At 37.6% G+C, this 18,644-nt stretch overlaps 1 protein-coding gene across 1 annotated transcript; it reads right to left on the minus strand.

Moving 5' to 3' along the window:
• Positions 1 to 1,917: 1,917 nt before the first annotated feature.
• Positions 1,918 to 18,313, minus strand: ZNF281 (zinc finger protein 281). Its single transcript, XM_044377727.3, has one exon. It carries the CDS (start codon positions 18,311 to 18,313, stop codon positions 15,629 to 15,631), a length of 2,685 nt encoding a protein of 894 aa, XP_044233662.1. The 3' UTR covers positions 1,918 to 15,628.
• Positions 18,314 to 18,644: the final 331 nt, after the last annotated feature.

The raw sequence follows: 18,644 nt of genomic DNA on the forward strand, positions 1-18,644 counted from the left end.
CCTTCGGGCTGCCTCATCTAATACCACCAGAGCTGTTTTCTAAACTTCTGAGGGCTCCCCCCTTTTCCATCTCCCTGTCCCCTTCTATCCGCTTGGATTCCACCCCAATCCAACACTCCATTTCCAATCGTGGCCCTGTCTTGCTGCCTGGGCAAATCCATGCCTGTCCGTTCCAACTGCCACCACTAGCTGTACAGTCATGGTCCTTCCGAAATTTGGCCCTTGTTTTCTCTACACTTACTCTTTGCTTAACTCCTTCTCATCTTTTAGGTCTCCATGATTCCTGAAGCAGGTTAAATTCCCAACTATACACATCTAAATGTTTCTCTATTACATTAGAATAGAAGCTTTCAAACTTTTTTCATGACCCCACAGTCAAATTTCTCTCATTGTATTCTACTTCAGGCTCCCCTTTTTAATTCACTAGACCTTAATTAAGCTTGAGAGGAGAGGAAGAACCCTGTCTGATTCTTAACTGTAGTGCTAGCAGCTAGCAGTCCTTGGCATGCAATTAATACTGTGATGGGGTAATACCATATTTTAAAAACTGAAACATTAAAAGTAGAGTAATTTTCTAGTTGAAAAGTGAAACCATAACATTAGATCTTTCACCACACTTTCCTCCTTTGTTATCCTTTGCATGTAAAGACTGCCCCACTAAGAAAGTGATATAAAATTGGCTTGCCACCAGCACAGATTGATTTTACATTGATTAGCCCTTTTGATCTCCCTTGTGACCAATGACATAAATCTGCAACATATCTGGCTGACGTTGGGGTCTATTGAGCAGCACAGAATATCTGAAACATGGACCATTTTAAGATTTATTTATTATTTGAGAGAGAGCGTGTGCGCTTAGGGGGAGGGGCAGAGGGAGAAGGAAAGGGAGAGAGAATCTCAAGCAGGCTCCCACTGAGCACAGAGCCTGATCCAGGGCTCCATCACATAACCTGAGCTGAAATCAAGAGTCAGATGCTTAACAGACTGAGCCACCCAGGTGCCCCCTGACACATGGACCATTTTAAATGCTCATTTATTCCTTTTTGGCAATTTTTTGTTTTGGAAAGCTAATACTGAAAATCACCTTTTATTTATAATTACTTTATTTTTAAGTAATCTCTACACCTAACGTGGGGCTCAAGCTCACAACCCGGAGATCAAGAGTCACATGCTCTTCCAACAGAGCCAGCCAGATGCCCTGAAGATCACCTTTTAAAAAGTCTATGTCATTAAAACCACTGGAAAAGACTGGTTAGTGTGTGTCAGCGTGTTCAAATGTGAGGTCTCAACAATGAAGAAAAGCCGTTACATATAACTATGATATCATTAATCTTACATAGGTATCTTTAAAAAATTTTTTTTGCTAAAAATCACCAAGTGTATTAAGATAAATCCTTAAAAATGAAAGAGTACGAGTTGCATCTTAATGAGATAACAATAACAAAATACTGGTTTGCATTTAGAAGTGCCTATACTCTCCTAAATTAGATCTTTTATGGTTGACATTCATGTACTTAGAATACTGAACTCAAATCCCAAACACAAGAAAAAGTTTTGTTTTCTTTTATACCTAGTTTTCGGAAAAATTAAGTGGCCAATTGGCTAAACAATGAGGAGTCCCAGAAAAACCATCATCAGATAATAAACACAAGCAGTAGAAAACCATGTGGCATTTTTAATAAACTTTAAAATATTCTCACATTATCTTCAGTTTCTCAGCCCATTCTCTAAGCAAGTCTTACAGTAAACTGCTTCAGCAAAGATTCCTCAGTAGACTATAATTCACAAAATGCAGTTAAATAACACTAGAGCCTTTACTCTTGAATATATCGTTTTATTTTCTATTTTTCCTCTGAAGTAGTTATTCTGAAAACAAACCAAACTATATGGTATATAAACAACACTGACATCATTATATGATTTCTATTTCAGAGAAAATTTTATTTCCTTTCATCCACTTATTAGTATTTATTAAGCAAGAATGTTACAACAGGATAACAAGAAGAGTCAAGTGTTTCTATAAATTGTTACATTTTGGGGAAACAAAATGAGGAAGGTGGTTAATATTTATACTAAATTTCCTTTATATTCATCTTTCCAGTGGAAACTCCAAAAATAATCTGAACATCACAGAGATAGAAAATAACCTACTTTATGTTACAAAATTTGCTTCCCTCAAAAAAACTTTCCCACTGTGTAAATTCCAAATATTAGCCCTGTTAACTGCACGCATTGAAGATGGCAAACAAACAGCTGGGCACAGTAGAATAGACAGTGCCTAACCAGTGAGTCACAAATAGGACATGGAGAGATTCTGTAAAAAAGAATGAATAAAAATAGAAACCCTTCATTCCTGCACATTGTTAGCCCAGTTCTGCCAGTCACCCTCTTTTATGTAACTCCAGCAGGTTAGGATTCCTTGGGCCATAGGCCTTACTTATTGCAGAGTAATTTCCTGTTCTCTGCTGTGATAGTCACAGTCCTGAGAAACAGGCAGGCAAGTATTTCTATATTTACAGGAAGAAGCAATCTAGAAAGGTTTAGCAGTTTCCCTGAATCACAGAGCTTAAAAGTTCTGGAGCTGGGACTTGCTCCAAGAACTCATGCCTCTGGACTTGTAGGCTTGATCTCTATCCACTTCTACTGGAAGTTGGTGCCAGGCTGGATAGGGAGCGCATGTAAAAGTGTCAGGGGTCCTAAGCTAAGCCTGCGTTTGCATTCTTGCTCCCTTATTTCCAGTGTTCCTCCGTTCCAAGTGTCCTAACCGACTTTGCTCATCTGTAAAACGAGATGAATATTATCTTGTCTTTCAGGCTCATGAGGAGAATTGAATGAGGCAAAGTATGCAACGACTCCGGCTACGAAGTAGACGTTCAATGAACACGAATACCCCAGAGCCACAAGCAGCCGTGCCAGCTCCCATGAGCAACACTGGGTTCTTCAGGATGTATACTTGGTATATTAGTGCACTCTATCCCGGTGTGGCAGGGCACACAACAATCAGGGGGTTCTTTTGGTTTATTTGGCTTCCAAATAAGACGTTCCAACTGATGGACTAGTGTCTCAAGTCTCATGTAAGCCACTTTTTCCTAAGAACTTAACAGGAGTCTTCCTTCCTTCATCTGTTTCCGTAGCTGCTTCTGATGGACAGCAGTGATTGCTACTCACTCCCTCTGCCACAGTCCCGAGCTGCATAAGGGTATTCAGAAGACGCATACAAAGACCTGTCTTTAAGGGAGATTTCTTTTTTAAAGAAGAGGAGTCCTGGAATAAAATAGGGATTAGATATCTCTTCCTTGACTAATTTATTTTTTAAATGTTAACTTATATAAATATGAAATTAATATAAAAAGGAGTTTTAGTGAACTTCAAATAGATTTATTCTCATTAAAGAAATTAGGCTAATCTTAAACTCTAAATACCATGTAATAATCCTAAATCTATCATTACAGTGACCCAGAAATTATCCAGAATACACAAGAATTATTAGAGCTTTGAGTAAAGCCTATAGATATCTCTAATATTCCATCACTGATTTAAAAAAAAAATTTACTTATTTATCTTTAGAGAGGGTGGAGGGGGAAAGTCAGAGGGAGAGGGAGAGAGAGACTCTCCAGCAGATTCCCTGCTGAGCACGGAGCTGGATGTGGGGCTTAGCCTCACAACCCTGAGATCACGACCTGAGCTGAAACCAAGAGCTGGATGCTCAAAGGACCAAACCACCCAGGCACCCCACCATCAGTGATTTTAAGAAGCAGTAAGTTCCTTCAGTTTACTAAAATAGCTGTCAAATAAAAACAATGACTAGGGGAAAAAAAGGGTAATGGGCTTTAAACAAGCTTAAAAATTAAATAATTGAATTAGATAGACCCGAAGAATTTTTCTAGGAAAGTTTCCCACTAAAAATTGCCCCATCGTTAATCACACCTGAGCCTTGTACTCATTTCTTAAACTGCCATTGGTCAGATTATCTAAGTTTTCCAAAAGCTCTCCCCTTCTGTCCCCAAACTATCCTAATAGTGGCACACCATGAACAGTTTCTTCAACACTACTGACATTCTGTACTGAATAATTCTTTGTTGGGGGGGGGGGGCGGCTGTGCTAGGCATTGTGGGATGTAAAGCAACATCTCTACTCTCTTCCCATTAAAAGCCAGTAGCACACATCCTGGCTCCAAAAATGTCTCCAGGTATTGCCCACTGTCCCCTGGGGGATACCACTGCTCCTGGCTGAATGAATCACTAATGCAGTCTTTTCTCTGGTGTCTCTACTTTCACAAGATCCTTGTTGACGTGCACATGAACGGCCTGGGACACTTAAATAGTGATTTAATAGTAACAGTTAACGCCTCTGAACTATGAGCCCTAACCCCATGTGGCGGCTGCTACAAGGACCACTTTACAGATGAAGAAACTCAGGTTCAGGAAGATGAAGTAAGTTTTTCTATTCCGTGCCAGAGCCAAGATTTTAAATTAGGCCTAACTAGAATGCTTTTTATATGGATCTTTCCTTAAAGCCAAAGACCTCTGAAAAAAGAAGGCATAGTAGGATGAGTAGAGTTAAAAACTAAACAAAATAAAGCCACAAGATTTAGATTCATGAAGGGGTTTCACCAACCTTAGAAGAGAGCAGGTCACTTCCCTCCCTGGATCTCTGTTCTTCACCAGTGTTAGGAAAATACTCCCACCCAGGATGGGGGGATGAGGGAAACAGATGAAGGGGATTAAGAGTACACTTATTGTGATGCGCACAGAGCACAGACTTGTTGAATCACTGTACTGCACCCATGTAACTAATATAAAATTGCATGTTAATTGTCTTGGAATTAAAAAAAAATGTTTTTTTAAAGAAAATACTCCCACCTATAGCACACAAGTACCATGTGCACTATGACATACAAGCAAAATTATCAATGATTTTTTTTTTATCCTCATGATTGGTTATCAGCACCCTAAAATCTCTTCCCCAGATTCACTTTCCTGCCTCCTTTGAGTCTTTGTTCCAATGTTACCCCTTCCAGGACTTCCCTATCTGGAAGAGCACCCAACTCACTTTCACTTTCTGGTCCCTTTATTTTTCTTCCTAGCACTTAGCCTACCCCACCCCACAGGAAAAGCATTTGTTCACCCACCTGCTCCACTAGACTTTAAGGACACTTAATTGTGTTCTCTTTTCACCTCTACTCACCCAGAATAGTGCCTGGCCCATAGTGGGCACCCGGATGTCTGCTCAGAGGATTTTTAAAAACCAAAGACTGTGGGGTGCCTGGCTGGCTCAGCTGATAGAGTGTGTGACCCTTAATCTCAGAGTTGTTAAATTCGAGCCCCATGTTGGGTGTAGAGATTACTTAAAAATAAAGTTTTAGGGGTGCCTGGCTGGTTCAGTTGGAAGAGCATGTGACTCTTGATCTTGAGATCGTGAGTTCAAGCCCCATGTTGGGTGAACAGATTACTTAAACAAGTAAAATTTAAAAAAATAAAATAAAGCAAAATCTTAAAAAACAAAAAAAACCAAAAAAACCCTAAACCAAAGATGGTAACTATGTGTGGTGTTGGATGCTAAGTAAATTAGTGTGGCAATCATTTCACAAAACACACATGTATCAAGTCATCATGATGTACACCTAAAACTAACATAATGTTACATGTCAATTAAATTGCAATAATAAAAAGTAAACAAAAAAAAAAAAAGCAAAAATGAAACCAGGAAAACTGGAATTAAGGATCTGTGGAAATGATGGACTTTGATTAGAGATGAGAAAGAAAAGCCAAAGAGAAAGTGTTGGAGCATTGATGAATGTTTTAAACATTCTAAAAACAACTTTTCACTGAGACAAGAATCAGGACTGCAGAAGACTACGCAGATGAGTTATTTGCTAGTGAAAAGTACATTCCATACTTGTCTGCATTGCCTTCCTTTCAGCTTCTAAGACTGATGAGACAGATGCATGGAATACTTTATGGAATGAAAAATCTGAAAATCCCAGCACTAAATAATCTCTTACATTTACATGGCATCTTTTTCATGATGTAATGACTATCTATATGCAATAAGCTGAAATGTATGATATTAAAAAACATTTAGCTTAATTTCTGGTTACCATATAATACAAAATACTAATGACTAATGTGTCTGATTTCACTGATTAGCAAAAGCCTTCTTTTCCACATTCTGCTTCAACATTATTTAACGCTCACTCCAACACATAGTACAATCTCTAAATTTTGTAGTTGGTAGACTATGAGCAGTTGAGAGATTATGAGATTAAAAATTAGCTAAGTGGAGAAGTAGAATACATTCCAAATTCAAGACCAAGCAGTTGTCCCTCCAGTTTCAATTTGGATAACAATGTAATTGGGATCAAAATCAAGAAGAGCACTCAGCACCATAGTTTCCAACTTAAAAATTATGTTTACTTATGAGAGCCTCTGGTAACAGTAAAACGCTCAATTTAGTTTTATTACAAAGACAATTTTAAATCAAATCACCAAAGCACAACTATAAAATTATCAAAACATTTTTCTCTATTCCTAATTTAAAATCCAGTGATGCTATATTTGAGAAAAAATATGACTAAAACTTATTTATAAATTAATAAGTTAATAGGCTTCAACCGACCGAAGGATTTCATAGAACAAACGGCAGAGAGGAATAAGAGAATTCTGAAGACATCCATTTCCAAAGTATAAACTAAATTTATGATTTCTTTGTTCTATTCTACTTAAATACACTATAGTGACCATTTTAAAAGAATAATTCATTTCGCATGTTCACAATGTAAATACTAAAGTATTTCATTTTACCTTTCAATAGACATTTCTGGAAGTGCATTATAATTTAACCATGTGAAAAATTTCAGTTTTCTTAAAAAAAAAAAGAAAAGATCTTTGACTCACATTTTATAATAAACCAGAACAACTGCTGCTCTCCAACATTTGAAAGCCTCCTAAAAGATCTGAAGTGGCTGTTCTTGAAACACAGGGAGAAACCGGATCTACCTTAAACCTTATATGAACAAAGAATTTCAAAAATAATATCTGCTCTGTGAAGCTCAATTCTCTAGCCATGTTTATGAGAAATGAACTTTTTCAAACCAAGTCAAGTCAGGTTTAAGCAGTGGTTTGCTTCCTATTGACAGGCTAAACTTTTTTCCTTTCTTGTTACAATCTTAATAACTCTAAACACATTAATCTTATTTATTGCCAAGCAATGTCCCTACCATCTGCTCCTGCTAGTATTCCATCTGAAAATATAATTTTTAAAATATATTCAGCCCCAGTAATTTGTGTTCCGAATATTTTATTTCAAAGCAAGTACATGGGGAGGGGGCATTAGTGAGAATAAACTTGATCAGCTAAATAATTATTTATATGTGGCTTATAAACAAAATCACTAACTGAAGTATGAAAGGCAATTCTACAAATATTTTGAATTTCTGCTCTCATATTCAGCTGCCAAAATTCCAACTGATATTTCAGTACTGAACATTTTTAACAAGCAGTACTTTCAGACCGTTCAAAATGTTTTTGTATTTTAGCTCCAGATGGGAGTATTGGTTCAGTTGGGTGAATGACTGAATATAATCCAGAAGGATATCTTATTAAATTATAAAATGCATATTATTTATTTTGGGTTTGGAAATCAGAAAAATAATTTCTATCATTAAACACCATGGGAAGCCTTGAAATAATTTCATAATTATACAGCCAATCCTATAAAATTTTACTTGCATGTTATATAAGATTTCAACTACATACATAGATGAATTGACAGGATTTAAAAGCAAAAAAAAAAAAAGTTCTCCCTTATAATTCTTTGCTACTTAATTTTTAGCTAGGAATGAAAGTGTTCTTTTACCTCAGATTAACCAATTAGTTGTTTGTGATAGCATTCTTTTTAACAAATTAAGATGTTCACCCATAATAAATTACAGTAATTCAAAATCTAACAGTTGCAAGACAGGAAATTTAAATGTTATTAGAAACATATGATTACGCAAGATGCTCCCTTTTCTCCCATCTTTTCCTAAATACTAACTTTTCTCCTTTTTATAGGTCACACACACTAGCATTATCAGCAAGATAACATTACATCATTCACTAATACACCTTTTCTCTCCTTGTCAAATATCAATTTGCTTTAGAGGTTTAATAAAATCAAAGAGTAAACAAACTGAAAACTGTAATTTTCTATTCATTCCACCAGTCTTCTCTAGAAATCTCCCCAAATTGCATTTTAATTTTGCCTTCATAATACATTATTGTGATTCACCAGCAGTAACCCATTATCAGTTTACCATTACTACCAGTCTCCCAAATATCCCTCATTCAAATCTTTAAGATCTTTTACTATATGACTGTGGTAAACACGTCCATTAATATTAATCTCCTTACGTCCCTTTACACTTTTCCTTTACACAATAGTCCTTCCTTCCCTTTCAAAGACAAATCTGTCACAACAGTTTGAATACTTTTTTTAATACTATGTCCAACATTCTTAGGTATTTTATATTCATATAAATCCTGAACTATGGTAAGTCTAGTCATAACTTTGTCTTTACTAAAAATGAGGCAATTAAAAAAGACTGTAATGGTTTCAGATTACTCTTACCAATTTTCTTAAGCGCTTGCTTTTAAGAGATCAGTCAAATCACTAACATTAACACTCATAAAAAAATACACAGCTGACTATTCCAAATGTGATCGAGTATAGAAACACATGATATTTTAGTGGACTGCATTAAAAACATAATTAAATGTGTGGAACTTCTGCACCATTGTCTCCCAAGTTCAAAGAAATAAAACTCCACAGTAACTTACCTTAGAAACAACATAATCCTTCACACTATTAACACAATTTTAAGATGTTCATTGAAAGGCTACTTAAACAAAAGTGGATCACACAAGACCAATTTTTAAAAACGTTTTAACGCACGAAAGCAGTGCCATGAACCTAACTCTGTTTTCTAATGTTGTGGTTATGACAGAGTAAAATTTGCATGTTGGGTCTATTAAATACAAACATTCTCATAACTTTCATTCCTGTACTTGATCCATTTGTGAGATGAAAATTCCAGGTCCCATCTCAGTCTGCTAATCTCTACTTAGCATTTTTGTTATTTGGGGCCACTAAGTAAGAAACTGCAGCCTCAGAAAGGATATTTCCAGTTCCACTACTAAACTGATCAAGGTCATGGGTTGTCTATTCATGGAGACCCACAATGATACCCATTTACAGTTCTCATTATTCTCCAAAAAGAAGGAACTCTCTTTCAAATGTTTATACTTGGCTTCCTTGTAGGAAGAGACTGGTTTATGTGCAACCAAACATAAAACAGTCACACTGCTGATCTTGTCATTCAATTTTGCAATCCACTCTTAAAAAATTAATCTAAAAATGTCACTTCCAGACTTAAAAAGCTGAATTTATCTCAAAAATCAAGATTAAAACTCCAGCTCCTAACTTCTGTTTCCAATAGATAATGCTTATAAAAACAAGACCTTATAGAAAGTAGAATGAACAAATAAGTCAGTCACAAGTTAAAATTAAACAACACTTTTCAAAGCAAAACCTAAAAAATAATAATTAGGGAGTTTCCAACTTGTTACAATCACTCACTTTTCCTTTGTCATAACACAATATGCCTTTATATGCTGGACTTGTACATTTCTCTTTTGGGGGGTTGGGGATGTAGATTCAGAGATCTTGTCTTAAATCCTAAATGCTGTGCATTTTCACTTCATCACATACGACAATAATTTTGACTGCAATTGTTTTGATAAGAAAAGTTATTTACAATTCTCACCAACCAATGGAAGCTGTGTGATTTTATGAGTTACTAAAGAAAAGATTTAATACATAAACACAAAGATTAGCCATTTTTTTCCTAGATTGGGAATGTAAACAGAAGTTCACCACAGTTGTCTGTTATTTATTAATTGTTCCACAATAGTACTAAAGTTCATACCAAACCAAAGTACCTAAAGAAGTCTGAACTGAAAGAATCACAGAATGAGAACAGGTTTTCAAAGATCTCCTTTACCCTTCTAGTCACTTAAATTCTTCAGGGCCCCTGTCCATGTTGGAGTAAATTTATATTCCCTATTTTCCTTCAACCCTATTCCTTCTTCTATTCTAATATATTCCTTACCTCCCTTAACATGCAACCTCTGCCCATTACTCTTTTACTCCCTACAAACACAGGAAACAAAATCTTCCCCTGGGAGTATAAGATCCAAATCATTACATTTTTCTCCAGCTGTTTATCTACATTTCCCAAGAGATACCTATCTCAACATGTAACAACATACTTTTCGAGGCTTATCTTGCACAGTATATCTCAACCTAGCTAGTCACACTCAGGCTATATGAAGCAGAGTTCTCATGTTATTAAGAACTCAGTATTATTCTTTCTAGGCAAAAAGGTATGGGTTGGTGGTGGGTGCTCATTTTTGTCAACATACATGCTTATGTGGGGAAGCTACTCTTGTACCACTAAAACAGCACAGTAGTTGACTGTAGTTATCTTACACTGTTAATGCGTCTTTGTTGATGGAAAATACTGAATTATTGTCAAGTTTAGCATCTCTATGGCACTTATTATCAGATGAGAAACTGTGCAAAGAATTATATTCAACTCATTACTTGACCAGCTTATCATAAAACTTTATGGCCTTATGTAACCTAAATGTGTTCTATAAATGCTAAGTAACTAATTGCATATTAAGAAACTTTTTTTTTTTAAAGATTTTATTTATTTATTCGACAGAGACAGCCAGCGAGAGAGGGAACACAAGCAGGGGGAGTGGGAGAGGAAGAAGCAGGCTCATAGCAGAGGAGCCTGATGTGGGGCTCGATCCCATAACGCCAGGATCACGCCCTGAGCCGAAGAGACGCTTAACCGCTGTGCCACCCAAGTGCCCCACATATTAAGAAACTTTTAAGTACTCTTAATATTTGATGTTTCTTTAGTTTAGGTATTGACTATTTGTAACATAAAATTTCAATATTTAGGCAGTCTTCTAAGGCAGGGATTTTTTTTTAAGTTTATTTATTTTTTTAGTAATCTCTGCACCCGATGTGGGGCTCAAACTCACAACCCTGAGATCAAGAGTTGCATGCTTTTCCCATTGAGCCGGCCAGGTGCCCCAAGGCAGGGATTCTTAACCTAAGGTCCATAGGTTAAGAATTTTTTATTGGGAGTTTTTTTTTTGTGTGTGTGTGGGGGGGGGGGGTTCTTGTGAACATACAGATTGGCTTGTAAATTTTCATGTGCAAATATATTTCTAATGAATGGGGGTGGGGAGATAGCAATTCTATCAGCAGCTGCCCAAGGAGTCTGTAACCCTAAAAACACTGAATAGTTTTTCCCTAGAGTGAACCAAAGGCTCATCAAAAATTTAAATAGAATCTACTTATTACTCACATGCAGTCAATATTTTAAAATGCAAAACAGGCACAAAGAAAGTAGAAATAATTTTAAAAGTGTACGCCTCTTTATAGCTTAATCTCTTTTTAAACTCACTGTAATCTCAGAGGATTTATTTTCGAATTTTTTGGTCAAGGATAAGGCAACAGAATTCCTAGTGCTGTCTTCATGCTAATGTTCATTTCAAGTAATCAATTATTAAGGATGTAAATAATATAACAAGTGGAACTAACACAACTTTTTCCCTCAAAATCTATCAGGAACTACAGGAAGATTGGCAAACCACCACAGATCCTCCTCTGTGGTAATGGATGCCGTAACAAAAATATTCATGGAACATTACTGACATAATCTCACACAACATGATGCATGGATCGTATCATAGCACTAACAAAGGAATCTTGCATCACACTTTAAAAATTAAAACCCTGTCATTATGGATTAGAAAAACATGAAGACCATAAAACTCAAAAAAAATGATAGTCTTCAGATGTAGTTTACTCTAAAAATATAACTTTGAAGTTCAGAAGCTTTTTTTTTTTTTTTTTGAGGGAAGTTCTTCAGTTTAACAAGACCTATGAATTTGGGAACTAAGGACTGTATATGCCCTCATGAGGCCATATTGCTCAAACTGTCACCCAGTTCAGGCTTAAATGCTACTAATTACAAGTAACTATAAAATGCCAGATACCAGGAAGGAACAAAAAGTTTTGCCTCTCTTACCTGATTAATTCAATACATAAAACTAAATATGAGGTAGAAATATTTGTATCACTGTTCACAATTTTAAAATATTAAAAAATTTTAAGTACAAGGGTGCCTGGCTGACTCTTGATTTATGGGCTGTGAATTCGAGGCCCAAGTTGGGTGTAGAGCCTACTAAAAAAAAATTTTTTTTAAGTACAGATTTTTTTCCCACATATTTCTGTTCTCATAATTGAATTACCAAATTACTGACTAGCAACTGCTCTATTATGGTAGTCCTCCTCATCCTGATTGTACAACAATACAACAGTTTCCCACTTCATATCCTAACATCTTAAAAGTAAAAACCTTAATTTTAAAAAGATCATATTCAGATAAGGACATTCTGCAGACAGAAACAAAGGGGAGGGGTGGGTGGGTTAAAAAAAAAAAAAAGTTAGTGTTAACCTAGAACGGAGAAGTCATCTGTGCAGAGAAATCAAGAGCTGGATTTGAATGCAGACTCGGTGAGATTATGCTTAGCAGTCTTGTTCAAGAAAATGACCAAATCTAGGAAATGACCTTGGCAAAGAAAGAACTAATTTACTTTTCCTAATCATGTGGGCCCAGGAGCAGATATTTCTCTACAGAGAAATCCATGTTTATGCTTAATATAAATAATTTATCATTTCCCTACAACAGTATCATATGCCAAAAAAAGCACAGTTTCAAAGACCTATTCTATCCTTTAATATTTTTATTCCTTAATTCAACATTTGTTGCCACTGAATTTCAACACACAATTTTCTCATGATTTTACATACACAATTTTGTCTCCATCTTTAAAAGACATTTCCAAACATCTCTTCTGCATCTCTAATATTTAAATGTCTCACTTCTTTCCTTCTGCTATCTATACTTTAAACCTTTTTAAACATGGTTAAACTATGACTAATATTTTATTCCTACTAAAAATGCTCAAGGCCATACTGTTATCTTATTACAACCTTTTTGAGACAAAAAGGATCCATCTAGAACCAAAAGATACTGGAATCTGATTTTAAATGAGGTCTCAATAAATAGTCTCTCTGGTATAACATTTAGGATAGGTAACCCAATTTCAACAAAATATGTTCTGATTTACATATTAAATTTCTACCCTTCCATACAGTGCACGTCATACACAAAGAAAATACTCAATTTTCAAATACACCTAGAAATACGAAATACTTAAGTTCAAAAAAAAAAACCAAAAATACCACCACAATAAAAATACAAGTCCCTAAAATGCAGGTTATACCACCAATGTGAATTATTTTAGAAAATGTAGTTAATAAAAAAACCTGAAAAATGTTACTGGATATTAAGTGATATCTCCTTTCTTCAATTTTGTGATTAACAGGTCTTTTATTGGTAGTAAACTAGAGCAAACAATCAGAATAATACATATGCAGTATTCAGTACACACAATAAAAGTTAAAGAAATTCAAAACCTGTATAAAACAAACACTGGAGAAAAATCATACAGCTTAAGAGATACAGTGGTAAAGGTCCTCTCCATCCTTTTATTACAGCTTGTACTCTGTACCCAATAGAACTTACCGCACTTACCAAAATAAGAAATACAGACTTTTTTAGTATTGAGTGTATTTAAGAGGATTAAACACATTTTCTAAGAATCTTGCAATGACAAATAGGTGACCCTTTAGCTGGTAAGCAGACTTAAGGGAGGAAGTGGGGAAAGGAAATTAACTAATATTTTGTAACCATTTTTAATAATTTCTTATTTTCCAAACACTGCTTTCATAACAGAAGTGTTTTACACTTGCACAATATTAATTACTTTATTATACATGGAAGCCTGTGGTAGGCTGATTACACAATAAGACTGCAAACAACCAGTGGTACTTTTCTGACGTCAGAAGAGTACATAAGACTGAAACATCACCAAAAGTACATAAAAAACTCATCAGCATAAACATCAAAGTACATTAAAAAATATAATCAGGAAAAAAATACAATTGCTAAAAAGTGGTTTAGAGCAGAGCTACTGCTTATCAGTAGCTTCAAATGGCAATTAGCGTTCATAGCAAGTTTTGATGACTTTACAAGACCCCTGTACAATACTGACTAATGCACCCTTTTAAAATGTACATTAAAGGCTGCAATTTCACAAAGAGGTTCTGATGTCATTACTAAATGCAGACATTCTTATCCCTCACATTAGCAATATCACCAGTTGGAATTACAACCTTAGTAATAATACCTATAGCTCAGATTATGTGGGGCTTTATTATACATGGAAATCTGTATGGGTTTTTTTTTTTTAAAGTACATGGGGGGGTTGTTTATCCTATTGTTTAGTATTTGAATGCCATAAGGCATATAAAATGCCTAATGAATTACCTAATGGAATGTAAATCATTCTAAAATTGAAACTGTCCAGATAGAGGAGGGAACAAGGCAGGCTCAGAACTCTAAGAAAGAGGGTAGGTCAAGAACAAGAACAACAACAACAAAAAAAACCCAGAAGTGTGGGCGACATGTAATAACACAGACAATAGAACAATGTTTTAAGCCATGTATAATAAATAATGCATACCCCAAATTTCAAAGAATTATGTAATTCCAACTTGGGTTCTAATACTGGTACCAACCAACCACTCGGTCATCAACACTGCCAGATATCATAACTTCTAATGGAACTACAGCCTTGTTACAGTTGGGATAAGGAGAGGGTGCTATTTTTTTTTCTTCTTTTATTAAAGCTATCATTCCAGGCTTTGATCAAAGATCCAAGAATATTTGTTCTACCAGGCTGGAATGAACGGTTTGGAAGTTCAGAGTACATTTAAAAGCTGCAACAAAATATAGGTAGCCAACATCTCAGAATTTTGGATCAGCCTAGATGGAGACAGCAATTTGAAATGTTTTCGATCCCTTACTTAAAAATGATGAAATGTATATCAGCCCAGATAGAGCAATTTGAAATGTTTTCGATCCCTTACTTAAATGATGAAATGTATATCATACTATCTGTAAATTGGATATTCCATTACAGTGATAACGTACAGAATTCCCATGCGTTATTACACTTTCCTGAGAGTAAAGCAATTAGAATAACCTTAATCCTAGCAACAAAGTTTTTTTTTGTGTGTTTTTTGTTTTGTTTTTTTTTGGTAGGGTTTTTTTTTTGTTTTTTGGGTTTTTTTTGTTTTTTTGTTTTTTTTTGCATTTAAAACTTTTGGGCTATTCCCTGACGATCTATACATGTAAATTTGATTGCTAAACATTGTCACTTTGAATGTCAAACTATCTTTAATCTATTGATTTTGATTAAAAATCATAATACAAACAGAGCTAAAATCACGCTAACAAAATAAACTAAATATGAAAAGTTGCATTGAAAGGGCATTACATTATTCTTAATAGGATCGTGTAGAAACATTCCAATGGCAGTGTTCTCAAAATAAAACAAAATTACATTAGACCTCCAGCCTGGTCACTTTTGGGACCTTACCTGTAACTTTGGCTGGTGGGTGTCTTTACTCTTGTACTACATGGCTCACTTACATCAGACATCATATTTGTATACCCTGAGAAATCTGACACTGAAGTCCTTACTCTATGGTCCACTTCTCCATTAGAGTTAGTGATGAAGGTCATTGGCACCCTGCTGCCCGACTTAAACTGAGAACCAAACGCTTGTGCAAAGTTCTCAATCTGGTACGTTGTTCTAGGCTCTATGTCTTTCTGAGGATCTATCTGGCTAGCTAACTCCTGAGATGGAATCTGAAAGCTTGTTGAGGACTCTAAATTTTTCTGTTGTTCCTTCTGGCTAGTCAATTTCTGAGATGAGGACTGGAAGGCTGATGAAGTCTCTAAATTCTTCTGAGAATCTATCAGATCATCCAGCTCCTGGGAAGGTGTCAACTGCTGATGTGTAGCATCCAAAGCAGATAAATAAAGACCTGGTTGAGATCCAAACAACATCCCAAAAGGAGGCTTTGGCAATGAAGATGGCAACACTGAGGTAACAGATTGGCCGAAACCACACTCCAAAGGAGATGTAGTGTATATTTGTTTTTCTGGAAATAAAGTGTGGTTGTGGAGAGGTGAAGACAAACTGACAAACTGGAAACCGTGTCCAAGAGTAAAACCTGCATTAGTGGATTTTTCAAAAGCCTGTTGGAGGTATTTGGAGTATTCTTGCAACATGCTTGCCTTATCATTTGAAGGTGTTTGGGTGCCTGGGCTCAAATTTTCTTCTTGAACCAATTCTGAGTGTTCTCCTGAGGTGTGTAAATCCACTCGTGGTTCCGTTATATTGAAAGGATCCTCCTTCTGGCTTTCTGATTTGTTGGAGTATTGATCCAAAATACTTTGTAAAACCTCATCAGGAATTCCAGACTTGTCATGACAAGACTTAATTTCAGCATTTAGAGCTGAGGAGTCAATAAGGGACAATGGGGTCTCATTGTCCAAAACACTGACACCTGCAGACTGAATGACGGACTGTTGGGAGACCATGTGTCCTACGTTTATAGAAAAGGCACTGTTGCTGCTGGCAGTTGGTAAATATCTTCTTTTCTTTGAAAACTGCATGGCATCATCATAATTACTACTTATTTGACCTTGTTTGCCACTGGTACTTTGGAGAAGACTAATGGTCTCCACACTATTATTCGATACTATGCCAAGTGAGCCACTTGGTTTCCCAGACAAGGACTTCTGTCCAACTATGTCTGGTAATGGTGACACAAAATTAAGGTAGTTTTTATCTGTATTCTTTCTGCTTCCTTTCTTAAAGATCAATTTTGGCACCCTTTTCTGTAGTTCATCAATACCAGTGCCGATTATGCCTCCACTGGAAGACACAGTAGGCATTTCTACTGAGTAACTCTGCATGTTTATATTATTTGAAATTTGTGATTCATTTGTTTTACCAGTCTTATGTTCCTTATTTTCAACAGCTATGCTTTTTGACTTCGTTTTTCTCCTTGAAGAACTTGTATTTCCCTGAGACAACACAGCCAGATTACCCATATTGTTATGGGTTGATGACCCAGGTTCTGCACTAGCGGCTCCTTTAGCTATGGCTTCACCACATGTGCGCCTGTGCTTCAACAGTCTATCAGTCCTTGAAAAATACTGTTGGCAAGTGTCACATTTATATGGCTTTTCTCCACTATGTGTCCTCTTGTGTCTCTCCATATGGTACTTCTGAATAAACTTCATGCTGCACTGATCACATCCAAATGGCTTCTCTCTACTATGAATTTTCTCATGTCTCTGCAGTAGGTATTTCTGAATGAAACCCATACTACACTGGCTGCACTGGAAAGGTCTTTCTCCAGTATGAATGAGGACATGTCTCCGCAGGTGATAGGAGCTCCTGAAAGCAGCACTACAGTGATCACAGATATGAGGTTTCTGACTTGGGGAGAGGATGGCACCTTCTCCATCTCCAACCAAAGAAGGTTTGGAAGATGCACTTGGCTTCCTCTTGGCTTTGATTCCCTGAGATTCTGGCTTTGGCCTCTTTGCCTTTTTGACATTAGTGTCCTGCTTTGGCTCCTCACTGCCATGGTGGTCATCAGTCCTGCTACTGCTGCTGAGCAATACGTCGCGGTGGTGCTGGGCTGGTTGCTGCTGGGCATGCTGGTGGAGAATACTGAGGTCCTGGATGACGCCGTGGCTCCCCCCATCCCCACCTCCTAGGCCTGGAGATCTCTCTTCAGCCCCAGCGAACAGCCCCCCATAGTGGTGGTGGTGATGGTGGTGGTGGGACTGCTGCTCCTCAGGATCTGCGGGTTTCTCCTGTTTGATGCTAACCAAAGACTGCAAGAATCCCCAGGAGGTCCTCTGCGAGGGGAAGGCCGCGGCTGACGCCGCTGGCTCCTTCTTGAAAGTCATGTCCGGGGCTGGCGGAGGGGGGGGCTCAGCGGCCGGGGCTGCGGAGGTAGAGGAGGATAACACGCACTGCGGGGGAGGGGCGGCCGACCCCGCCGGCCGGGTGAAGCTGGTGACCGGGGGAAGCCGGTGGTTGAACATAACCATACCCTGGGGAAAGGTGGGTTCCATCTCTGCCCTCCTGCTGCTGCCGCTGCCGCCGCCGCTACTACCACCGCCGCCGGAGCCGCTACCACCGCTACTGCCGGTACCACCGCCGCCACTCAGGAACCCACTGCCGATTTTCATACCCCGGAGGAGGCCTGGCTGAGGAGAGGAGGAGGAAGAGGGAAGAGGGAGGAAAGGGGGTGGAACCGGGCCCCGGGCCGGGACCACCGCAGCGCCCAGGACCCCGCCGCGCCGCCGCCCAGACCGCAACGCGCCCAGCGCTAATTCCCAGCCCGGTCGCCTCCGGCACCGGTACGCATGGTCCTGCGACTCCTCGCTAGGCCTCGCCCTCTCCCTCTCCGACCCACCGGCAACACTTACGGGTACCGCCGCCGCCGCAGCCGCCGTCGCCTCCAGTTAATAAAAATAACGCCGTCCTCTCCACAATGGAATTAAAAGCCTCCCTTGTACT

Source organism: Ursus arctos, unplaced genomic scaffold (assembly GCF_023065955.2).
Source record: "Ursus arctos isolate Adak ecotype North America unplaced genomic scaffold, UrsArc2.0 scaffold_2, whole genome shotgun sequence".
NCBI lineage: Eukaryota > Metazoa > Chordata > Mammalia > Carnivora > Ursidae > Ursus > Ursus arctos.